This window comes from Erithacus rubecula (assembly GCF_903797595.1).
Source record: "Erithacus rubecula genome assembly, contig: scaffold_160_arrow_ctg1, whole genome shotgun sequence".
Classification (NCBI taxonomy): Eukaryota; Metazoa; Chordata; class Aves; order Passeriformes; family Muscicapidae; genus Erithacus; species Erithacus rubecula.
Window position 1 is genome coordinate 178,453 of NW_027636145.1, and position 25,768 is coordinate 204,220.

The 25,768-nt window shown below is 49.7% G+C and overlaps 2 protein-coding genes across 2 annotated transcripts in view; both read left to right on the plus strand.

Annotated features, from left to right (window-relative positions):
- LOC306815567 (low affinity immunoglobulin gamma Fc region receptor III-A-like) overlaps positions 1-25,768 on the plus strand; it is a gene marked incomplete at its 3' end in the record, with an annotated part of 108,332 nt that overhangs the window by 53,860 nt on the left and 28,704 nt on the right. The gene's annotated exons all lie outside the window — the stretch shown is intronic.
- LOC306815565 (olfactory receptor 14I1-like) lies at positions 10,218-12,209 on the plus strand (the record flags this gene model as incomplete). Its single annotated transcript, XM_079332140.1, has 2 exons — positions 10,218-10,444; positions 11,254-12,209. The coding sequence occupies exons 1-2, from the start codon at positions 10,315-10,317 to the stop codon at positions 12,207-12,209; spliced, it is 1,086 nt and encodes a 361-aa protein (XP_079188266.1). The 5' UTR covers positions 10,218-10,314.

A 25,768-nucleotide genomic window follows, 5' to 3' on the forward strand; every position in this document is an offset into this window, starting at 1 on the left:
GATGGCAAATGGGAGAAAATAGGCCAGATTTTAAAGGAATTTTCTGACCCCATAATCTGGGAATTCCTACCTGAACAGATTCAGGATCCAATTGAGGTTGCAAGATACTTAAAGGGGAAGTGCCAGGATGGTTCTAAAGAGAAAAGGATTATTACAGTGAGCTGGGCCCTGGCACATGCATATCGCACCCTGCTAGGCACTATAGAGCAGAAGACAGAGGAAAGGGAACAGGGAGATAAATTATTTACTATCCCAGTTACTCAGGTTGCTGCCAACCCCCTAGGCCTAAACCCAGCAGCTAAACTGGATAATAAGCCCCAACCAATGGCTGTGGCTACCAGTACAAGAAGTGGGAAGTGCACCAAGAAGACCGATCAGCTGGTGGATGATGATGATGCTGATGATGCTGGAGAGGGACCCTCAACACCTCCTGATGTAAAATCAGAAGTCTAAACAACTAGTGGGGAGGAGCAGAGACCAATAATGAGTCCCTTTCCCTGAAGGATCATTCGTGATTTAAGAAAAGATTACACCTCGGTGACCTGATGAATATAATCAGCTGGCTAGTTCGTCTCTGGGATGCAGCAGGTGAGGCTACAGTTTTGGATGGCACTGAAGTGAGGCATCTGGGGTCTCTGTCCCATGAATCCTGTTAATCGACCAAGGCGTGAGGGAGGGGGGTCAACCCTCAAAACCTCTGGCAACGGGGTCTGGCATAAGCGTGGCACAAAAGTATCTGGTGTGTGGATGACCTGTATATGCAGCAGACCCGATGGAAAACCATAGAGCAGGGGTCCAATGCCTCAGGGAAATGGCAGTAGCAGAAATTATTTTTTCGGATGACATAACAACTAGAAATCCAGACCTGGTACCATGCACACCAGTGATGTGGAGAAAACTCGTGTGGCTTGGGCCACCTGAATATGCATCTGCCCTAGCGATAATGAAGAGAGATGAGGTGTATGAGACAGTACTTGATATGGCAAAGAAGCTTTGTGCATATGCGGATGCAGTACATGGCACAACTCATGCTAGAATTGCAGCTGTGGAAACACGCTTGCAAGACTTAGTAGATAAAATAGAGGAAAATCATTGGAGAATCAGGGAGGAGATTAAGGAGGAACCTCCTCCAAATTTCAACTGGACAGATTAGAAACGCTGGTACCCAGGGTACCCAGGTACGCAGACGTTCCCCCAACTGGGAGAGGAGGTACACTCCCTGAGCTGAGTTGTGGTGTTCCTTGCGGGATTCTGGAGACAACATGAGAAGATGGGATGGGAAGCCTACGGCTGCTCTGGCACAATGAGTGCAAGGTTTGAAGGAAGGAAAGACTGAAAGAGGAAGTTCCACCAAAAGGAGAGCTGCTCCTGTTTCTCGCAACCAAAGTGCTGAACATGATACCGATAATGAGATGTCTGACCCTCTTGAGGGAACCTCTAAGATGTATGCCCCAGAGAAGAATGAAAAACAGGCTTAGAGGGGCCCTGCCTCTAGCCAGGGTGAGGCGAGCGAGAATTGTGTTTTTTGGACCATGTGGATTCAATGGCCTGGCACTTCCAAACCACAGAAATATAAAGCTTTAGTGGATACAGGTGCACAGTGTACGATACTTCCATCAACACACGTGAGAGCAGAATCTGTTTCAATTGCTGGTGTGACAAGTGGATTGCAGGACTTCACCCTGGTGGAAGCAGAAGTGAGTTTAACTGGAAATGATTGGAAGAAAAATCTTATTGTGACTGGTCCAGAGGCCCCATGCATTTTGGGCATAGATTCCCTTTGGAGCAGATATTTTAAGGACCCAAAAGGACTCAAATGGGCATTTGGAATAGCAACTGTGATGGCAGAGCGCATCCGGCAATTGAACACCTTGCCTGGACTATCTGAGAATCCAATTACAGTAGGACTTCTGCAGGGAGAAGAACAACAAGTACCAATTGCCACTTCAATAGTGCACCGCCAGCAGTATAGAACAACTTGAGATGCTGTGATTCCTATTCATAAGATGATCCGAGAGCTGGAGAGCCAGGGGATGGTCAGCAAAACCCACTCACCCTTTATCAGTCCCATTTGGCCTGTGCGTAAATCTGATGAAGAATGGAGACTGACTGTGGACTATTGGGCATTGAATGAAGTGATTCCACCGCTGAGCACTGCCGTACCGGACATGCTGGAACTCCAGTACGAGCTGGAGTCCAAGGCAGCAAGGTGGTATGCCACCACTGACATTGCAAATGCATTCTTCTCCATTCCTTTGGCAGCAGAGTGCAGGCCTCAGTTTGCTTTCACCTGGAGGGGCGTGCAGTACACCTGGAACTGCCTACCCCAAGGGTGGAAGCACAGTCCTACCATCTGTCATGGACTGATCCAGGCTGCACTGGAAAAGGGTGAAGCCCCGGAACATCTACAATATATTGATGATATCATCGTATGGGAAAACACAGCAGCGTAAGTGTTTGAGAAAGGAGAAAAAATTATCCAAATTATCCTGGAAGCCGGCTTCGCCATCAAGAAGAGTAAAGTTAAGGGACCTGCTCGGGAGATTCAGTTCCTGAGAGTGAAGTGGCAAGATGGACGGCATCAGATTCCTACTGATGTTATTACAAGATTACAGCTATGTCCCCACCTACTAACAAGAAGGAGACACAAGCTTTCCTAGGTGTTATCGGCTTTTGGAGAATGCACGTCCCTGAGTACAGTCAGATTGTGAGCCCTCTCTACCAGGTCACTCGCAAGAAGAACAATTTCCACTGGGGCCCTGAACAACAGCAAGCCTTCACCCAGATCAAACAGGAGATCGCCCATGCAGTAGCCCTTGGCCCAGTGAGGATGGGACCAGATGTGAAGAACGTACTTTACTCAGCAGCTGGGAACCATGGTTTGTCTTGGAGCCTGTGGCAGAAGGTGCCTGGAGAGACCCAAGGCCGACCCCTGGGATTTTGGAGCAGAAATTACAGAGGGTCCAAAGGTAATTACACTCCCACAGAGAAGGAAATCCTGGCTGCCTATGAGGGTGTCCAAGCTGCTTCAGAAGTGATTGGTATGGAAGCACAGCTTCTCCTGGCACCCCGACTGCCAGTGCTGGGGTGGATGTTCAGCGAAAAGGTTCCCTCCACCCATCATGCCACAAGTGCCATGTGGAGCAAGTGGATTGCCCTTCTCACTCAGCGTGCCCGGATTGGAAAACTAAATCGCCCTGGGCTTTTGGAAATAATTACAAACTGGCCAGAAGGTGAAAGTTTTGGTGTTGCAGATGAGGAACAAGAACCAGTGATACAGGCTGAAGAAGCTCCACCCTACAACCAGTTGCCAGCAGAGGAAGCATGCTATGCTTTATTCACTGATGGTTCCTGTCGCGTCGTAAGGACAAATCGGGGATGGAAAGCAGCTGTATGGAGCCCTACACGATGGGTTGCAGAGGCTACTGAAGGAGAAGGAGGATCTAGTCAATTTGCTGAACTTCAAGCTGTCCAACTGGCCTTAAATATCGCCAAAAGAGAAAGGTGGCCAAAACTCTATTTGTATACTGATTCCTGGATGGTAGACAATGCTCTGTGGGGGTGGCTGAAGAGATGGAAAGAGGCGAACTGGCAACATAGAGGAAGACCAATTTGGGCTCCTGACAAGTGGAAAGACATTGCCACTTGGGTAGAAAAACTACTTGTCAAGGTTCGCCATGTAGATGCCCATGTCCCCAGAAGCAGAGCTAATGAAGAGCAGCAAAACAACCAGCAAGTAGATCAGGCTGCAAAGAGAGGGGGGTTGGAAATAGATTTGGATTGGGAACATAAGGGAGAGTTGTTCCTGTCTCGATGGACCCATGATGCCTCAGGCCATCAGGGTAGGGATGCCACCTATAAGTGGGCACGAGACCGAGGGGTGAATCTAACCATGGACAGCATTACCCAAGTTATCCATGAATGTGACACTTGCGCTGCCATCAAGCAGGCCAAGCGGGTGAAGCCCCTCTGGTATGGTGGACGGTGGTCCAAGTACAAGTATGGGGAGGCCTGGCAGATTGACTATATCACACTGCCTCAGACCCGCCAGGGAAAACGTTACGTGCTGACCATGATGGAAGCCACCACTGGATGGTTGGAGAACTACCCTGTGTCCCATGCTACTGCCCGCAACATCATCCTGGGCCTGGAAAAGCAGGTCCTTTGGAGGCATGGTACCCCTGAGAGAATTGAGTCAGACGATGGGACTCATTTTAAGAATAACCTTGTCAACACCTGGGCTAGGGAACATGGTATTGAGTGGGTGTACCATATCCCTTACCATGCACCAGCTGCAGGTAAAGTGGAGAGGTACAATGGATTGTTGAAGACCACCTTGAAGGCATTGGGTGGGGAATCTCTCAAGAGCTGGGAGTAGCCCCTGGCAAAAGCCACTTGATTAGTTAACACTAGAGGTTCCACCAACCGAGCAGGTCCCGCCCAGTCTGAGGGCCTTAATGTAATAGATGGAGACAAAGTCCCAGTGGCCCATGTTAGAGGATTGCTAGGGAAGACAGTATGGATTCATCCTGCCTCAAGTACAGGCAAACCCACTCGTGGGATTGCCTTTGCTCAAGGACCAGGATGTACTTGGTGGATAATGCAGAAGGATGGAACAACCTGCTGTGTACCTCAGGGAGATCTGATTATAGGGTGCATTATACACAAATATTATTGTTGAGTCTTATCACCATTGCATGCTAGATTTTATGAATAGAAGGAAATGTGTAAGTGACAACGGCCTGAGCAAGTGAGAAGGAAGAGATGTGTAAGTGTTGAAGTTTTGAGCAAGTCAGAGGAAGTTTTCATATTGTATTTAGTGAGTGTGTATCCCAATCGTGTGTCAATGATCACAATATGGGATAAGGGGTGGAATGCTCTGGGCTGGTGTTGTGACTAGCTCCTCTCCCTGCCCCCCCCTTCATGGTGCTGCCGGCACCTCCCTCGGGCTGCTTTACCTAGGCTGTTGTTTCTGCTGGCCTGCTGCTGCCTGCCGCTGCTGCTGCTGCCCCCCGCTGCTTTTGCTGCTGCCCCCCACTGCTTTTGCTGCCCCCCTCCCCCTCCCCCCACCCACTGCTGCTGCTGCCCCCCGCTGCTTTTGCTTGCCCTGGGCTTGCTTTTGCTTGGTCTCAGCTTGCTTCTGCTTGCTCCCGGCTGCCCCTCTCCCTCTCTTCTCTCTCTCCCTTCCCCTCATCCCAAAGATTTGCACCGGCTCCAGAGGAGACAGATCTGAACTTCAGAGACCACCTCTGGAAGTCTGCCCAAGAAGCTCTGCTGCCCTTCCCAGAGAAGATCAGCCGAGTTCGTCTCACTCTCTCAGTGAAATTTTTTGGTCATCTGGGTCTGTGCTGGGAAGTGTTTCTTTTGTATTTTTGTTAATAAATGCATTTTTTCCACTTTCCAATAAAGAAAATTCTTTCCGAGCTCGGTGAAGGAAGGAATTGTAAGGTGGGGGGTGGGGGGAAGGGTCTCTTTTGGAGGTCTTTTCCCCAAATTTATCCTAAACTTGGACACCAAGCCATCATGGTGGAACAAGACAATATAGAGGTAGTTGTAACTAACACTATCAACCCAGCTTCTTTCCTTAGTGAAAATCAGGAGGAGCCAGTACACCACACCTGTCTGGAGACTATCGAAGCCTCCTGCTCCAGATGCCCAGATCTGAAGGGCACCCCTTTGGATGACACAGAATCTGGTTCACTGATGGAAGCAACGATGTCGTCAGTGGAAAGTGACATGCTGGGTATGCAGTTAGCACCTGCAAAGAGGTAATGGAGTCTGGACCCTTGTCAATAGATACCTCTGAACAAAAAGCTGAGATAATCACTCTAACCCACATCTAAGAAATCACAAAGGAAAGAAAATAAATATTTATACAGACTCAAGGTATGCATTTGAGTTGTACATGCGGATGGAGCCATCTGGATAGAAAGCAGACTGTTAAACTCACAAGGGAAAAAATCAAATGTGCAGGAAATATTGCATCTACTGGAAGCAGTTCAGCTACCTGAGCAGGTACCAATTATGCACATTAAGGCACATCAGAAGGTGAGCTCGGAATTGCAGGAAGGAAATGAGTGGGCAGGCAGAGAGGCAAAAGAAGCAGCAAAAGGTGAGATGACAATTGAGGGAGCTTTATTTCCAGATGGACAGAAGGTAAGTCAGTATGTTTGTTATGCTTTAAAACAGTGCAACTGATAATGGTCTCATTGCTTTAAAAGGCCTGGTTTTGACATAAAGTATTCACCTTTGCACCTGCCTGAGGACTTTGCATCACTATGGACCCTCATCCACATCAGCCCAAGGATCCACTTTGACCAAATGGGGCCTCATGGCATTCAGGTGTCACTGGGACATTGCCAGACCCAGTGGAAACAAGGCTGCATTATTGCACAGCAGGGCCTCATGGCACCCAGGAGAGCACTGTGACACAAGGCAGTCTTGGGAAACCAAGTGACAGCTGCAAACACAGTGGGGCCTCATGGAAGCGAGGTGCCACTTGGACATTGCATGTGGAACTCAGTGTCCATTGTGACACAGCACAGCCTCATGGAACTCAGCAGACCATTGGGACAACCTAGAATCTCTCAGATCCAAGGCTCTGCTTTGACCAAGTGGGGCCTCATGGGACACAAGTGTCACTGGGACATTGCCAGGTTTTGTGAAATCCATTGTGACACAGCACAGCCTCATGGAAACATGTGGACCATTGTGACACAATGGAATCTCATGGAAGCAAGTGTCAATTGTGAACATGGCACAGCCTCATGTAGCCCAGGGACAAGTGGGACTGTGCCATGGCTTGTGGAAGCAAGGGGCCATTGAGGCACAGCTTGGAACCCAGGAGAACATTGTGGGGAAATGGATTCTCACAGAAGGAAGGCTCCATTGTGACATTGTGGAATCACCATGACCTCCTGGGTTCCATGAGTCTCCTCTGTGTTTACAGGTGACTCTTGGTTCCCCAAGATTCCACGGCATCACTGCTCTCTGCTGTGATTCACGAGGCTGTGCTGTGTCACACTGGACACTCGCTTCCTCCAAGGTTGGAGATGTCCCAGTGGCACCGGGTTTCCATCAGGCCACATTTTCTCACAATGGGGCTTCAGTTCCATGAGAATCCATTGTGTCACAATGTTCTCTTTAGTTTTATGAGAGCCTGATGTGTTGACAATTGACTCATGATTCCTTGAGGATTCATTGCATCACAATGGTCTCCTTGGTTGCATCAGACCCAGCTTTGTCACAATACATTGCATGCATTTCTAGTGCATCACAATGGTCTCTTGGATTCCATGAGGACCTGCTGTAAAACAGTAGATACTTGGTTCCATGAGTTTCCATTCCATCAGATGACCTCTTGCATTCCATGAGGCCCTGCAGTGTCACTATGGAGCCTTTGTTCCATGTGTTCCCATTGTGACACAATGGTCTCCAGCGCTCTATGAGGTTGCACCATGGAACTGTGGACACTTGGTTCCATGAGATTCCATGTTGCCACTGTCAAGAAAATCCAGAAATGCCAGAAGTTTATGTCCAAAAATGAGACAGAGGAGTCCTTCAACTTCTTTTGAATAAACAGAGAGAGTTCATTGGGGCACATGCCCACGGGGTTTTTCTCTCTTGAGGTTTCAGAGGGTGCAGCCTCCTTTTATCCTAAACTCCCGGCTGCATGTTGCCCTCCTCCTTTCCCCATTGGCTGAGGTAATAGGAAGGTACAGCCTCCCCAAACCTGCTGTTCCATATCCCCCCTTGAACCTGGCATTTCCCCCCAAAATTCAGAAGTTCAGCCTTGTGCAGACCCTTGTCTGTTTCAGGGGCCAAGCTGTCTGGGCCCAGTAACAAACCTGCTGACCAAAGTCAATAGAAACCTTATGATCTATTTCAACATCTTAACACCCATTCCTTCACCCATCAAATGATTTGTAAAGACATTAGCACACATCTTTCCTCTCAGACTGAGGTTTCCTGTGCTGCTGACAGTCTTTTAAACCCAGCCCTTAGCCTGATCTCTCTGCTGTTGTAGTTCCATGGACAGAGGTTGTTGTCTCTTCCCCCTTCCATGGGCAGGCTGGTGTTCAGCCATCTCCAGGACAGCAGAGCCCCACCCCTCTGCACTGCGCCCTGGGAAGACAAAAACCACCACTCCAAACTTCCCCCCGCCCTTCCTCCTTCTTCCCAGGCACTTGGCCCTGGCAGTGGGGTTTGTTGCTGGTTGTCACAGGAAAAAGGTGACACTGTGGGGTCACATGGAACCAAGGGTTCATTGTGACACAGCAGGGCCTTGTGAAGCCAAGGAACCATTGTGACACTGCAGATCCAAGGAGAATATTGTGACACTAAAGAAACTCATTGAACCAAGGGTCCATTGTGACATTGTGGGGCCTCATGAAACCTACAGGGCATTGTGACACTGCACAGCCTTGTGGAACCAAGGAGACACTGTGGTGACACTGTGGGACCATATGGAACCAAGGATTCCTTTTTGATAATGAGGAACTTCATGGAACCAAGGGTCCATTGTGAGACTTTGAAACTACAGAGATTATTTTTAGAGTACTGAATGTCAAGGAACCAAAAGTACACCTGACAGATTAAAGTCTCATGGAACCAAAAGAGCATTGTGACACTGTAAGGCCCCAAAGAACCAAATATCCATTGCAAATGTATGGAACCTCATGGAACCAAGAGTCCGTGGTGACACAGCAATGCCTTGTGGAACCAAGGAGTGCAAAGGTCTCAAACATTCCTTGCAGGGTTCTGCCTTGGAGAAGGGGAACCTCCTTGGTGGCACCTTGGGCTTGGCACACACCTGAGAAGTGTGTCTCTTTTCAATGGGGAAACTTAAAAGTTTTGGATTACTTAAAAAACCCAAGAAAACATCTTTTGGCCTGACTGCACTTAGTTATCCAGCAAAGCAGGTCTCAGGTGAATGAGGACAGACAACATGGGGTTGGGGAATGTGAAGCAAGACTGTCCCCAGTGGGTCAGACCTCAAGACACAGCTTCTCTGAGCAGGACAGACCTCCTGAGGAGAGACCATGGACTCAATACCAATCACAGAATGCTGCATCACCTCTGCTCTAAAGAGAACAGTAATAAAATATACTCCTTAAAACAGGAATGTGAATTTCTTAGAAGCTCTTTGAAATATTTCTTCATAACAGTATCAGGAAATCTCCCTAATGAAATGCACCAGATCAGAGGGAAATCAAGGCAGGATTTGCTTTGTCAGGACTTGATGGATCCCAGTGAGCCTCGTGGTGCCTTTGGTGCTGAGACGTTGAACTTCACACCTGAGAGGAGATTGCACAAACCTTTCCAGGAATCAAAGTCAGAAGAAAAACCCAAAGCATCTCAGAGCATTAATGGGTCCGTCTGAGGTCTGTCCCTAACACAGGCTCCTCATGAAATCCTTTAAGAAGAGAATTAAAGGCCATAATTGCACAAAATTTTTTCAGAGACTCAAAGAAAGGAAAAAGGGAAGTACCTTAAAAAGCTGAAGTACCTTGAAGCATTAATGAGCCCCACTGAGTGTTGTGCCTGACAATGGCTCTCAAGAGACTAATTAAAGCAGATAATTGGAGGCCATGATTGCACAAAGCTTTCAGAGAATCCAAGGCAAAAGCAAAACCCAAGTCTTTTGAAAAACCTGCAGTTCCTGGGAGCATGAAGGAGCCCCCCATGGCCATTCTTGGCCAAGTCTCCCCAGGGACTTGTCCCAACAGATCCCTGAGGCCACTGGGGTGTGGAGGGGATGCTGAGGGAAGGATAAGGGGTGACAGTGCCCAGTCTTGCTGGGGCTGTGCCAGTAGGCCCCACGGCTCAGGACAAGGTGTGTCCTCCCAGCCCTTGGTGGCACAGACCCTGCTGTGCCCCAGGGCACCAAGACTTGGCTTCTCTTTGTCCCCACCTGTCATCTCTGCCTTCAGTTCTCTGCTCTGATTGAGGCTTGAGGACATTTTCTCAGTTGTGTCCCTCTGTGGGACCCATTAAACTTGAAGAAACTTTGGAGTTTGATTCTGACTTGGAGTTCTTGAGAGGTTTATCCAGCTCCCTCTCAGGGACTGATGTTTAGGGCTTCAGCACAAACTCCAAGAGAGTCATTAAAAGTCCTCGTGCTGTGTCTGTGCTGCTCAGCTGGGCTGGGCTCCTGGCACAGAGGGCCAGCCTAGCTATTAAGAAAAGCTTCAAAAGCACATTTCTCTTGATGAGCAGCTCTTCTCAGAGCCCAGCAGGGCTGGGGCACTGCCTGCAGCCACCCCAGGCACAGCACAGAGGCACAGAGAGCTTCAATCCGTCAGGGCTGGGAAGATGCTCACAAGTGACTGGGACAGAATCACTCCCAGCCCTGGACACAGGAAGCCTCTGGCTGCAGGACAAGGCAGCTGCAGCTCCTGCAGTGATCTCCTAAAGCTGGAACATCCCAATGCCTACAGACTTTGTGAGTATATTCTCTGATCGTCTCTTGTGTAGGGCAGCCAGGGGTGCCCAGGGCTGTGCTGCAGAGCAGGGTCCTGCAGCCCAGGGTGCTGTTCTGTAGCAGAGACTCTGCTGCCTGCCAGGAACAGCTCTCAGCCAGCCCTGGGAGCTGCCCACAGCAGTGGGGGACAGGGTCTGGGTGGAAGGAGACAGCTGGTAAGGCTTGGAAGTGTTCTTGTGTGGTGAGAATGCTGCAATGTACAGGACTGCTGCTCCCTGCATGACATTTAATTACAGAACATTTCCAATTAGATTATACAGAAAGCAAAGGAAGTCAGAGGCTGCAAAAATGGAAAAGTCTGCTTTTTTAATCTAGTGTTCTCAGTTGCCTGGATGGGAAATTGCGCTTTGATACTCCTTGCTCACTTCAGGTTGAGAAAATTAAAAAAAAACCCAACAAATTATCTCAAGTCCAAATAGACATGGAAAAGAACAAAATCAGCACAGGGCCCCTTACAGGCAGCATCAGTGTCTCTTTTCCAGCCTCCTCAAAGTTACTGTGGCATTGACATCTAAGCCTGCAGTCGCAAGCCCTGAGCAGTGCCCTGTGCTGGGAGGGGTTTGCAGGGTAGATCTGAGCCCCCAGGGCTGGGCTGGGCTCTGGCAGCACCAGCAGGGCCCAGCCCTGGGCACAGGGAAGCAGCTGCTAGCAGGGACAGCTCCAGGCAGCAGAACCCTTGGCAGGCAGTGGGGGGAAAGGGCCACCAAGCTGGGCTGGGATATTTAAAGTCCTCTCCAAACTGAACAATTCCATGATTGCTTTTCTTACAGATCCCCATTCCAAGACACAGCAAATGTCCAACAGCAGCTCCATCAGCAACTTCCTCCTGCTGCCATTGGCAGACACACGGCAGCTGCAGCTCCTGCACTTCTGCCTCTTCCTGGGCATCTCCCTGGCTGCCCTCCTGGCCAACGGCCTCATCATCAGCGCCGTAGCCTGCGGCCACCACCTGCACACCCCCATGTTCTTCTTCCTGCTCAACCTGGCCCTCACTGACCTGGGCTGCATCTGCACCACTGTGCCCAAAGCCATGCACAATTCCCTCTGGGACACCAGGAATATCTCCTACTCAGGATGTGTGGCACAGGTGTTTTTCTTTGCCTTTTTCATTGGAGCAGAGTTTTCCCTCCTGACCATCATGTGCTACGACCGCTACGTGTCCATCTGCAAACCCCTGCACTACGGGACCCTCCTGGGCAGCAGAGCTTGTGCCCACATGGCAGCAGCTGCCTGGGCCAGTGGCTTTCTCAATGCTCTGCTGCACACGGCCAATACATTTTCCCTGCCCCTGTGCAAGGGCAATGCATTGGGCCAGTTCTTCTGTGAAATCCCACACATCCTCAAGCTCTCCTGCGCACACTCCCACTTCAGGGAACTTGGGCTTCTTGCTGTTACTGCCTGTCTATCATTTGGTTGTTTTATGTTCATTGTTTTCTCCTATGTGCAGATCTTCAGGGCTGTGCTGAGGATCCCCTCTGAGCAGGGACGGCACAAAGCCTTTTCCACCTGCCTCCCTCACCTGGCTGTGGTCTCACTGTTCCTCAGCACTGGCACATTTTCCTGCCTTAAGCCCCCCTCCATCTCCTCCCCAACTCTAGATCTGGCACTGTCATTTCTGTACTCAGTGGTGCCTTCAGCCCTGAACCCCCTCATCTACAGCCTGAGGAACCAGGAACTAAAGGCTGCAGTGTGGGGACTGATAACTGGATGGGTTCCCCAACAGTAAATTACTTGAAATTTTCTGCAAATTACTTGTAATAAAAGTCATCTTATATTGTTCTTGGTATGGTTCTCTGGTTTTTTCTTTGTTTTAGTTTCAGTGATGTTCATGAAGCAAGGCCATTGTTTCTGCTCTTTTTCTTTCTTTCCACTGTGTGAATGAGGGCCTGTGCTCTATGTGGCTTTAAATAAAATAAAGAACCTCTGTCAAAGCAAATTGTTTTCCTGACATACACATTTCTTCCCTTCCCTGGAGCTGCAGCAGCAATGTCTGTGTGCAGAACTGGGGCAGATCAGTGCTGGCACAGCAGCTGTGCCCAGCAGCAGCAGCACTTTATGTTGCCAGTGCTGCTCCCGTGCCACTGCCCCGCTGTCCTCCTGCTCCTCGTGTTGCTGCAGGGCCTGAGTGCTCTCAGGGCCGGGCACAGCCCTGGGGGTGGCAGTGCCAGGGCTGCAGCAGGGACAGGCCATGAGCACTGCTGGGGCAGCGCTGACACCTCAGGGCAGGGCCTGGGGCCTCCAGGCTCCTTGGCCAGGCTCTCTCCAGAACACTTGGCCAGGCCAATGCTGAGCAGAGAAAACCCCCTTGAGCAGCCCCAGGCTGGCGTGGGCAGGCTGGGGGCAAACATCATGGCTGGTGCTCTGCAAGGTCCCTGCAAGGGGGAGACCCTGGCAAGGAGCAGCAGAGCAGGGGCTGATCCATTCCCACTGCTCTGCACACCCCAGGGCAGCGTCCCAGAGTGTCCTCATGCACCTGCCAACAACATCCCCCCTCTGCAGCCCTGGCCTCTTTCCCAGCTCACACAGGTGCTGCATCCTTGCAGGCACAGACACGGCAGCACTGGCTCAGAAGCCCCTGTTTGCACTGCACAGAGCAGGCGTCAGCACCCCCATGGTGTTGCTGTGGGGAGATGGAGCTGAATGAGCACAAATGCCATCAGCCCCTGTGGCCAGCAAGGGCTGGGGGACACAAGGGAAACCACTCAGGTTTGTCGTGGCCTCTGCAGTCAGCCAGAAAATTTGTTCCCAGGAGCTGTGCATTTCCTGTCCCATTGCAGACATTGCTCATAGCCAGGGCTGCCTGGCAGCCACCCTCAAACTGCCCTGAGTATTTCCTTTCCTTCTTCACCTTTGCTTTCTTTCCTCATTCCTGATCCATATTTCTCTTTCCCAATCCTGTCCCCTCCCCTGAAAACAGCCCATCCCTGTTGGTCCTTTCCTCTCTGGACCCACTCCCCATTTCAGTTCCTAAATTGGCACCATGGGAACATCCCTTGGAGAGCAGGATCATCCTACAAGTGCTTCAGGAATTGTCTGCAGGCTCCTGCAGTGACTCGTGATGCTTGCTGGCCAGAGGCACCATAGGCCAGGGGGGCACATCTGGGCTGGTGTGTCTGGGTGTGGGGCTCCCTGTTCTGGGCAGTGAGGAGGGGCTGGAGAGGCTCTGCAGGACTGACAGGATGGGTTTTGGGGTTGTGTGGAGAAGCTGAGGGACCTGGGCTGCTGGACCTTGTGAGAAGAAGTCTCAAGTCTCATCCTGCAACTGCTCCAGGGGTGCTTTCAAAGAATCACAGAACCATCCAGGCTGGAAAAGTCCTTATAGATCATCAAGTCCAACCTGTGTCCTGACAACACCTTGTCTCCCTGAGCCTCCTCTTCTCCAGGATAAACAACCCCAGCTCCCTCAGCGATTCCTCCAAGACTTGTTTTCCAGACCCCTCACCAGCCTTTCTGCCCTTCTCTGGACATGCTCCAGCCCCTCCATGTTATTCTGAAATTGGGGGGCCCAGAACTGTTCACAGCACTCGTGGTGCTGCCCAAACAGCACAGGGGAAGAATCACTGCCCTGCTCCTGCTGGCCACACCATTCCTGATCCAGGCCAGGAGCCATTGGCTTTCTTGGCCACCTGGGCACATTGCTGGCTCATGTCCAGCCTGCTGTCCATCAGTGCCCCCAGGTCCCTTTCTGCCTGGCTGCTCTCCAGCCACTCTGTCCCCAGCTTGTAGCACTGCAGGATTTGTAATCGAAGTGCAGGACCTGGAACTTGTTCTTGTTAAACCTCACCTTGTTGGATTTGGGCCCTGGATCCAGCCTGTCCAGGTCCCTCTGCAGAGCCCTCCTACCATGTGCAGATGAAATATCCCAGCCAACCTGGTGTCTCCATGCTTCCATGAGGCCCTGCACTGTCACAATGGTCTCCATGACTCCATGAGGCCTTCCAGTGTCACAATGTCTCTTGGGTTCCATGGGACCCCTTGGTGTCACAAAGTCCCTTGGATTCTTAGGTCCCACAGTGTCCCAATGGCCTCTTGGTCCCAAGATGCACCACAGTGTCAAACATGTTTCCTTAATTCCAGGAGTCCCTGAGGAACAACCCTGGCCCCATGCTTCCATGGGGCCCTGCAGTGTAACAATGGTCCCATCATTACATGAGGTCCTGCTCTGTCACAATGCTCTGCACGGACCCACAAGGCCCTGCGGTGTCCCAGTGGCCTCTTGGTTCCAGGAGGCCTCTGAGTGTCACCATGAATTCCTTGGTGCTGCAGTGTCACAATGGAGCCCTGGTTACACAAGATCCTGCAGTGTTACAGGGACCCTTGGTTCCATGGGGCACCACAGTGTCACAATTGTTCCCTCAGTTCCAAGAGTTCTTGCAGTGGAGCAATGGCCCCTTGATTCCATTGGGCCCCAGGCTCTCACAAGACTCTCCTTGGTTCTGCAGTGTCACAGTGGCCTCTGTGATTCCATGAGGACCCAGACTCTCACCATGGACTCCTTGCTTCCATGTAGCCCCACAGTGTCACAGTGGCCCCTTGGCTCTCTGTTGTGATGATGTACACAGTGTCACTCTGGTCCTCTCAGTTCCATGAGGCCCTGCAGTACCACAATGGCCCCTTGCTTCCCCAGGGCCCTGCAGTGTCACAATCATCCCAGAATCACCCAGGCTGGAAAAGACCTTGGAGAGCATCTAGTCCAACCTGTGACCCAACACCAGCTTGTCACCCAGACCATGGCACTCAGTGCTACATCCAGTCTTTCCTGAAACACTTCCAGGGACAGTGACTCATCCACATCCCTGGGCAGCCCATTCCAATGCCCAGTCACCCTTTTATTCATGAATATTTCCTAAAGTCCAGCCGAAAACTACCCTGGTTCATCTTATGACAGTGTTGTTTTGTCCTTTCATTGTTCCCTGACAGAAGAGACTCACCTTTACCTGTCTGCACCCTCCTGCCAGGGAGTTGTAGAGTGATGAGTGATGAGGTCTCACCTGAGCCTCGTCTTCTCCAGGATAAACATCCTCAGCTCCCTCAGCTACTTCTCACAGGACTTGTGTTCCACACACCTCACCAGCCTTGTTGCTCTTCTCTGGACATGTTTTAGCCCCTCCTAAATTGGGGGGCCCAGAACTGGACACAGCACTCGAACTGGAGCTTCACAAGTACTGAGAACAAGGGAAGAATGACTGTCCTGGTCCTGCTGGTCACACCATTCCTGATCCATAGCGGTTCCATGGATTGGATGAGGGAAATGGTGAGGAAGGAGTAGGGACAAAGTGTTATTTATGGTCATTCTTCAAGGATCTTGATTTTCATATCTATTCAGACTGCACTGGAAAGTGCTGGGGGTCAATATCAATTGGACTTTGTTGATATCAACATAGAAAGAGGAAAAGACAAGACAAAACAGTTCTCTCTCCATTATTTCAACATATTTTATTAACTTTGAATACACTTCTGAAATCTGACTAATTAACCACAAAATAATTGAAAACTAAAATTATTCCCAGGGGCTTTTCTTGTTTGCCTTCTTTGAAAAAATGTTTATCAGCGTTTGTTGCTGAATTCCTGAACTGAAGAGGTCAAGAAAGAAGAGGCCTCTGGAGTTGTAAAATTCATCATCATCCTCCAAGTGACTGAGGATCCATCCTCATCAGAGCAGCAATGAACAGAAATGGGCACAGCCTTTTGGCTGCAGGTCACGGTCCGCCCAACCTGAGCGGGAGTTGTGACTGGTTCTTCTATGGATCTCAGAGAACAAAAGACACAGCAGGGGACAAAACCAGTTTACTTTTACAGAAATGCATTTTATTTAGTGCCAACCAAAATGTGATAGTGGGACAGAGAGAGAAAGAGAGAGAGAGAGAGAAAGGGGGGGTCGGGATTATAGCTACCAAGATGGGCAGACGAATCCTCGTGGAGCCAGCTAATAGATGTCTGTTGCCATCTGGGGAAATCTCGGGGGTCTCCTCTGAGAGTCACTTTTATAGTCCTTTCCCAAAGCAAGTGGCTTCTGGCCAAAAGGTGGAAGATTTATGGACTATTGTATGTGGAGATCGTTATGCTGGGGAACAGGTAGAAACAGGACTTTTCTAGGCACACCAAACCATCTTCTTTGTCATGAACACACGCAGGGCAGCCCATACTGGACCAGTCCATTGTTCTTCCATCTGTGGGAGCTTTGTTGAGTAAGCGCCCCGTGACGAGTCGTCATGAGAAACCAGTCCTGGTAGGCATCACCTGCAGAACAGTCACTTGGCGTTCCTCCCATCCTTGGCCAGCGCAGGCCTCAGGCGAGGGTCGTTGGGCAGAAACAGACGAGAGGCTCACACGGACTCTCACAGGGTGGAAAGTAAAATCCGCTGTCCCAAATGAATTCCTGATGTCAGTCTGCATCCCAATGGGTTTTTGGCCTGCTGAGTCCAGGTGCTTACAGAAAGCCAGGAAGATGTGGAGACCACCAGCCAGGTGAGTTCCCAACATGGATCACCAGGACCATGGATCACCAAGGCTCTGCCCAACGAGGGTCACTGGGGAGCATCCAACAGGGTCCAACAGAGGGGATGGAGCTGGAGCAGTGCAGGAACCTCTTCCCACGGGGCACTTACAGAGCTTCCCTTGCCAGTGCCCCCATTGGTGCTGGGTCATGGCAGAGTTCTGGGAGAAGCTCTTCCCACACTCAGGACACTGTTAGGGCCTTTCCCTGGTGTGGATCCACTGGTGGGTGACGAGGGTGGAGTTTTTCTTAAAGCCCTTCCTGCACTAGGGGAAGTGGAAGGGCCTCTCCTCTCCTCTACATGAATCTGCTGATGCTTTAGCAGACTGCATCTCCTCTGAAACCTCTTGCCACACTCAGGACATTCATAGGGCTTCTCCCTGGTGCGGATACTCTGGTGGACACTCAGGTGGGATCTGTGCCTGAAGCTCTTCCGACATTTCCCACAGTTGTAGGGCTGTTCCCTGGTGTGCACTGTCAGGTGTTGCCTAAGTTCAGAGGTGTCATGGCAGCCCTTCCCACATTCCCCACACTTGAAGGGCCGTTCCCCAGTGTGGATCCTCTGGTGGCGGATCAAACTGGACCTCACGCTGAAGCTCTCCCCACATTCCCCACATTCGTAGGGCCGTTCCCATGGACCTCACGCTGAAGCTCTTCCCACATTCCCCACACTCGTAGGGCCGTTCCCCGGTGTGCACTGTCAGGTGTTGGATTAGTTCAGAGGTGTCTCGGAATCCCTTCCCACATTCCCCACACACATAGGACTGTTCCCCAGTGTGGGTCCTCTGGTGGCGGATCAGGCTGGAGCTCTGGCTGAATCCCTTCCCACATTCCCCACACTTGTAGGGCCGTTCCCCGGTGTGCACCGTCTGGTGGCGGATCAGCTCAGAGCTGTTTCTGAATCCCTTCCCACATTCCCCACACTCGTTGGGCCATGCCCCAGTGTGCACTGTCTGGTGGCGGATCAGCTCAGTGGTGGTTCTGCAGCCCTTCCCACATTCCCCACACGCATATGGTCGTACCCTCGTGTGGATCATCTGGTGGACAATCAGTTTGTGATTCTGGCTGAAGCTCTTCCCACATTCCCCACACACATAGGGTCGTTCGCCAGTGTGGATCATCTGGTGGACAATCAGGTTGGAGTTCTGGCTAAAGCTCCTCCCACATTCCCCACACACATACGGTCGTACCCCACTGTGGATCCTCTGGTGGTGGGTGAGGTCACTGCGCATCCTGAAACTCATGCCACATTCCCCACACTCGTAGGGCCGTTCCCCAGTGTGGATCCTCTGGTGGCGGGTCAAACCGGACCTCACACTGAATCCCTTCCCACATTCCTCACACTCGTAGGGCTGTTGCCCAGTGTGGGTCCTCTGGTGGCGGATCAGGCTGGAGCTGCACTTGAATCCCTTCCCACATTCCCCACATACGTAGGGCCGTTCCCCAGTGTGCACTGTCTGGTGCCTGATCAGATCTGAGGTGTTTCTGAATCCCTTCCCACATTTCCCACACTCATAGGGCCGTTCCCCAGTGTGGATCTTCTGGTGGCGGACAAGGCCAGAGCTCGTGCGGAAACTCTTCCCACATTCCAAACACTGAAGGGGCTTTTTGCCATCATGAAGCTGCTCATGGACCCTCAGCTCAGAGCTCTGGCCACATCTCTGGCTGCCTGCCCGGCCCAGGCTGGGTCTTTCCTCCTCGGATCCCCATGATCTGCGTTTGCAGCCCCTCCTTGTGCAGGATCTCCGCGGCTTTTCCTCCCTGTTGGATTCCTGCACTGTGGAGCCACTGCAAACAGCCTCTTCCACGAGGTTCTGCTGTGGGGATTTGTCCTCCCTGGTCTCCGTCCTCAGCTCCTGGTCTGGGGGGGAAGGACAAGGAGAGGATGGGATTTGCCTCTGTGCCAGAGGGAAGGAGAAGGAGATGCCCCCAATCCTCCCCAGCAGGACAGAGGGGGAAAGGGGCAGTGACATCCTCCTCACCTGCCTGGCTGTCCGGGGGCATCTTCCTGTTCCTCACAGCCTTTTCCTCCATCTGGATAAGACTTGGCATTGGAAAATCTTGGTTTGGGGGAAAAACAAAGTGATTGATACGGCTTTGAAGGTCCTGCTCTCTGAGTGCATCTCAAGAAATGCCCGGGCTGTCTGGTGTCCATAAAAACCTCCAAAAATCACGAAGGAGCCCAAAAACACTCTCCCAGATGATCCCTGTTCACACTGTGTTCACTTTGTGGTTTTAGGGGTTCCTGATCTCAGAGCTGATGGGGACCCGTGGCTCCTGGGGATTCCCCCTCTCCTGGCTCCTGCTCAGGCACGCTGAGGGAGTTTTGTGAGTCCCAGGGCTCATCCTGCCCTGATCCTGACTCAGGTCCCAGGGTCCCCCTCTCCAGCATCCCCCCACTCCAGGCACTCAGGGCTTCTCCCGTTCCCTGCCAAGCCCTTCCAGGCTCGGGGGGCCCGCACCCCACTCATCTCCCGGCTCCACCTCCCCTCCAGGCTGCCGGGGGTCCCCCAGCTCTGCTGTCGCCCCTCTCCCCACGCCGGGGCTCCCGCCTTTCATCCCCCGCCTCTCCCGGGAATCCCCAAAACCGATGTCCCGCCCCGCCGGGACCGGGCCATCGCCACGTGGGCCCCTCCAAATCCCCCCAAGGAGCATTTACGGCTCAGCTTTGGATTCCTGCAAGAGCCAGAAACATCCCCTCCTCACATCAATAAAACAATACCTCTCCCAGGGACACCCAAATACATTTGGGACTCGATTCCCGAATCTGCGAGGCACAAACACCAACCCCCATCCCCCAAGAATCCGAAACCCAACCAGCCGTGCCGGAGCTGCCGCGATAGCCCCGGGCCGAGCTTCCCCTCCGCGCTCACCCGCGGGATGCAGGAATGCGATGCTGCCGGGGCCAGCGGAGCTGCGGGCTCAGCGGGCTCGCCCTGCAGCACCGCGATTCTCCGCCTGCGCCTGCTGCACCTCTCCTGCTTCTCCTGCTCCTGCTCCTCCCCTTCCTCTCTCCTCCCATTCCTCTCTCCTCCTCTTCCTCTCTCCTCTCCTTCCCCTCTCTCCTCTTCCTCCCGCTGCTCCCCCGCTCGCATCCCGGACCCCCCTTTGCCACCCCCTGTGCCCCACGGCCGCCGCAGCAGCGGCTGTTGGGGAGGGGGCAGCACCCCCTGAGCCTGCAGGGGAGACAGAGCAACTGAGAGTTAGGAATCGAGCATCGAGAAATGCTTGGACTAGAAGGGGGCTGACAAAACCCTATGTTTGCTGGAATTTACGGTGCTTACAAGAACAGGGGAGAGCAAGGCTGCAGGATAAGATAAAGAGCTGGGGTGGGCGAACAGGATGCAAGGACAAAGGCACCACAGGATAAGGGGGATTCTCCAGATCCCTGAACCCAGGAAAACTGGTATCAAAGTCCAGAAGATGGGCAAAGGAGTAAAAAGAATATGTGCTAGGAGACAAGATGAAAAGTTCAACTGAGAGGAAGACTGTTTACTTTTTCCCAAGGAGCAGTGTGGAGCAGAAAGAGGCGTGTAGCTAATTTTAATATGAATCGGGGACAGGCAATGAATATGTATTAGGTGTATTGTGCAATTCTAGTTTGTAGAGAATAAAAAGAGAGGTGCAGGTCGCCAAAGGTGTGCGTGGTTTTGGAGGAGCTATCCCCCTCAGCGCTGAATAAATACATTCCTACTCTTATACCTTATTTTGTGCGGTATAGAGAGTTTTTCCGCGCTTCACAGGGCTGGGCAGGGGGCTCGGGGCCCCCCAGTGCAGATCCGTCCGTGCCGTCCCCTCCCCCCGAGCCCCAGTTCCGCTCCCGGGGGTCGCTGGATGCGAGGGGGTGGCGCAGGTGGGGTGGGAGTGGGGAGCGCTGGGCGCTGCGGCTCTGCCGCTGCTACAAACACATGTTATGGCATTGGCTTCTCCTGAATATTCAGAGAAATACTGTATGTGTAGTGTTAAAATAATTTTTTAAATATAGTTTTCTTTAAAAGTAACATAGGTTAATAAAGAGTATTTGTAATAAAGAAACTACTTACTTAATTAAATAACACTCAATAGAAACACCTATTGCTAATATACCAGTTACCAACACCAACTGTCTCTAAAAACTAAAAGCCACAAATCAAAACTTATTAAAAAAAAATAAATTAAAAAGCACAACAAAACCCACAAATGCTCTTAAAAACCAAACTCATAAAATAACCTTTAAAACAAATCCTAAATTATAAAATGTAATTTATAAAACAGTTTGAAAATAAGTCTATAAATATACAAGAAGCTAATAAATTCAAAAAATATACCTCAAAAAAAAGTGTATTCTTAACCAAATACCAAACTCCCAACCATTGTAACCTTTTACTTTACTATTTGTCTCTTATTTTCTTGTATTACACCTTTTTAAATCAACACAAAGAGGAACACATTTTTCATGCCACTCTCTGTGGAGTCACCACTGAGCAAATTGTTCAGTTTGGGCTCTGGCCGTGCTGGTGAATAAGGCGCTGTGCTCTGTGGCTCTTCCCAGCAGCTGCCCAGTCCCAGCCTCAACTCTTCCCTCTTTCTTTTTCTCTCTTTCCTATTTCTCTACCTCACATTTCCATTTCAGTCAAATCCATGTTCAATCAAATTCGCAGGTTGAGCTCCTATGGTCTCATTTGCACCTTCACTGGGCTTGAGGTGTCTCACCCTGCTGGGCCCCTTCTCATCACCATCTTTCTGGGATTCTGTCAGGGCTGCTCTTTCCTTTTCTTCTTCCCTCTGCTTTGAGCTGGGAATGGGCTGGAAAATGTCCAGCATGATATAAATCCATATTAAAGTATTGGTTTTTTGCAAATATTAAAATGCATGCTGTATGTATACTGTTATAGCAATTTTGCTATAAAAAATATAATTTTTATTTCTGCTATTAACTAAACTTAAACATAGTAGTGAAATAGCTGATATAGTCATGCTTGTGGGAATTGAACTGCCTGCTTGGTTGGGATTCCAATGGAGAGGTGATGAAGTCCCCTGCTACTATCAGCACCAAGTATGGACCGAAGCCCAGGCTGGAGGTGATAATAAGAACAGACTAAAACCACAGCCAAGAAATGTGCAGGCTCTAAAAAGGCAAACCCGAGGAGGAGCCCTGCTAAACAGTTCTTGGAACATGTAAACTACTTTGGTGGAAACTGGGAGGAATTGGCCAAGTATTCCAAAGCATATGATGTATATCATATCATATCATATCATATCATATCATATCATATCATATCATATCATAAAATTACTCTTATCCCAAGGCCACGGTATTGAGAAGTTTAAAAATGATAATATCAGTAATTGGAGGATAACCAGGTACAGAAGCACACCTCATAGAAAATTGGTAACTGCACTACAGTTGAGAGTCAATGTCTGCCCCACGAGAGAGATCCTGGCCAGGGGTACTTGTGGAAACTTGATAATATTGTGGTGCTGATAATGAAACATCAGCCTGTATTATAGGAAACTGTCCAATTACTCAAAACACCAGGAATAAAGGCACAAAGAGACACATCTGTGAGCTGTTAAAAAGAAGAACTGGACTGTATTTCAAGAGACGATCACAACAAGTTATACAAGCCAGATTTGATATTTGTTAAAGGAGGAAAGGCATTCATGGTGAACATGACAGTCAGGAACAAGCACTCCAACTCCTCCTTGAAAGTTGCTGCCAATGAGAAGGTCAGGAAATACCAATGCCTTCAACAGAGTAACTCAAGATGCATCAGACATTGAATTTGTAGGATTTCCTATAGGAGCACGAGGTAAGTGGTGTGAGAAGAACTCTTCTGCTGTTGGCCCTAGGTCTCTCTAGATGGGCAAGAGAAGACAGTCTGGGCCCAGAGCATCCAGAGCACTGCTCTTCTCCATTGTTATGGTACATACTTTTGTGGACAAAGCTCGATGGATTGTTCCTGTTCATGAAAATAAAATATAAGGCTGAACAACATTGCTGGACAGTGGGTAGGACATGTGGGAGCAATACAATTCTTTCAATCATACTTTGTTGGCCACTGCCCATATTTGAGATAAATTTACCAATTTGGCCCAGGTGGATGGGCCACCTATACTTAACCTGGAAAAGAAATCTATTATCATATCTGTTTATAAGAAGCCATGAATGATCACAATTGGTTCCATCTTGTTAAGACTGTTCTCCAGAATAAGATCAGCAAGGTTAACTGAGGCATGCTCCCTCAAGCCAAGGCAAAGAGGCTTTATGAAGCAGCGGGATGCTCTGAAAAATTGATACTCCAGCAAACAATAATTTGATCTGCCAGAAGAGAACACAGGCTGCTGGGTGTTGTATTCATGGATATTGGCTAAGGCTTTTGACCACCAGCACTTTCTACGTGCTCTGCAGCAAAGGGAAGTGGACTGCCATGTCACCAGCTTGGTGAGTAACATGTGTCAGAGCATACATCTTCACATGGAAACCTCTTCAGAAAACTGACATAACCCAAAACATATACACCATCCCTAGACTAAGATACTTGGCAGACCAAACGGATGCAAAAGCAGGGCTCCTTGAATCCCCTGACCTCCAGATTTGATCAACTGTCAAGGAATGACATTGCCTAACACCGTGCACATGTGATGTCATCCTGCACTCCAGCATGAAGGATGGAGTCTGGGTATCCCAACATTGATGGGACTCAATCCAATATCTAGGCCCGAAGATTGCAAAGACTTGCCCAATGTTTGGATGATGAATTAATGCTGTGGGGGGATTTTTTGTTAGGGTTGGGATTAAATGTGCGAGATTTTATTTTTTGTTTGGATTTACATATTTATTACTTTTTATTTCTATTCTAGTTTTACCAAAGGTGAGTTTTACAGTACTTTAAGTTAAACAATTTAAAATGAAGACTTTTTTTTTACAGGGATTTTAAGGATAAATTGCTTAATTAAGAAATGATGCTTAAATTATTTTTACTTTTAACTTAATAACTAACAATTTGTGGCTTGTAATGCAGTCTTTTTATTTAATTATGAAATATTACTTAGACTTATGAAGAAGAAGGCCAAAAGGACAAACTTTTGTTCTAAAGGTTCTACTTGTTTTATATATATATATTATTCTATTCTAAAACTTTAAAATCTTATTTCCAACATTTTAAGATTGTTCCTGGAAAAAGAATGCTTAGGTCAAGTATATAGGAAATTATGGATGAGAGCCAAGAGGGATCAAGGAAAGATCCTATCAATATGGGAGCCTGACCTAATATTGAACTGCTGGATGGTTCAGTTGGTCACACAACACCAGAATGGGCAGTAGCTACTCCGAAAACTCAGTATTCACAACCGTGTAACTGGAGGAAACAGGAGTTCTGGTCCTCCCAAATTTCCCCTGCCCTAATCATGCAGCAACACATGGGGAGGGGGACTAGCTCAGGTACCTCATGATGCAGCAGAGATCCACTTGCAGCCCATGGAGGCCCAGAATGCAGCAGGGATTCACCTACATCCAGTGCTGGATCCTGCTCTGCAGTAGATCCATTCCCAAAGGAGGCTATGACCAAACAGGAAGCTTGGGATGGAACAGGATCCTGCAGGACCTGTAGAACCCTGGTGTCCTTATTTAGGACAAATTAAGCAGAAAACCTCTGGAAGGAGGCCCCCCCCAAAAAACCCAGACCCCCACCACCGGGTTCAGGAAGAATTTCCTCAGAGGAAAAGTGGAAAAAACCTGTTTATTTAACAAACAAAAAAACCCCACTCCCCAACACAAGAAAAAAACAGCCACAGATGACAAAAGAAACTCTTTCACCACTCTGAGAGGATGAACAAACTCAGAAAGTCTCTGGCGCCGGGGAGGGCTGAATGCTTATCATGAAAATGCAGACTCCAGGGGCCCCTCGATGTTCCTAGGTTCTGGTCCCGAACAGGTTCAGATGGTATTCAGGAAAAGAGGAGAAGGAAAGCAAAGAAAACAGTCCAGAGAAGGAAATTGAACTGCATAGCTAAACAAACTAGTAGGAAAAAGCAAAATCAAAGCAAGCAAAGCAGCAGCCAAGCCAACAAAGCAGAAAACAAAGCCAGTGAGCCTCCCTAAGCCCAGACAATGGTGGTGGGGCACCCGCTAACTAGACAAAACAAACCTTCACTTTCAGAGTCAATTCTGAAAGCACCGAACATAATTCCAGAAATGAACAACACACACAACTGGGGATACAAAGCATCATAACGTCAGCCCAGGACACCTGGGGAGAGGAGATCAACTGGAGCAGATTCTTGGTTTAATTAATGTTCACATGAGGTTCCTCAGTAGCATCCTTGGTTCCGTTGGGTCCTATGGTGTCAGAATGGCCCCTTGGTTCTGTTAGGGCCCATGATGTCACAATGGCCACTGAGTTCTGTTAGGACTCATGGTGTTACAATGGTCCCTTGGTTCTCTTAGGCCCCGGGGTGTACCAATTCCCCTTTGGTTTCTGTGGTCCTTTGGTGTCACAATGGCATTTTGGTTCCATGAGACTTCATAATGTCAAAATGGCCCCATGATTTTTTTAGGCCCCAAGGTAACACCATGGCCCCTTGCTTCCCTTAGATCTCATGGTGTAACAATGACCCTTGGTTTCATTAGTTTCCATGGTGTCTACATCACCCCTTGGTTCTCAGAGGCTCCATGGTTCCAGAATGGCCCCTTGGTTCTATGAGGCACCAAAGTGTCTCAATGGCCACTTGATTCCATGAGGTTCTATGTGTTTCTAGGTGTTACAAGGGCCCCTTGCTTCTATTAGCCCCCATGTGTCACAATGGAC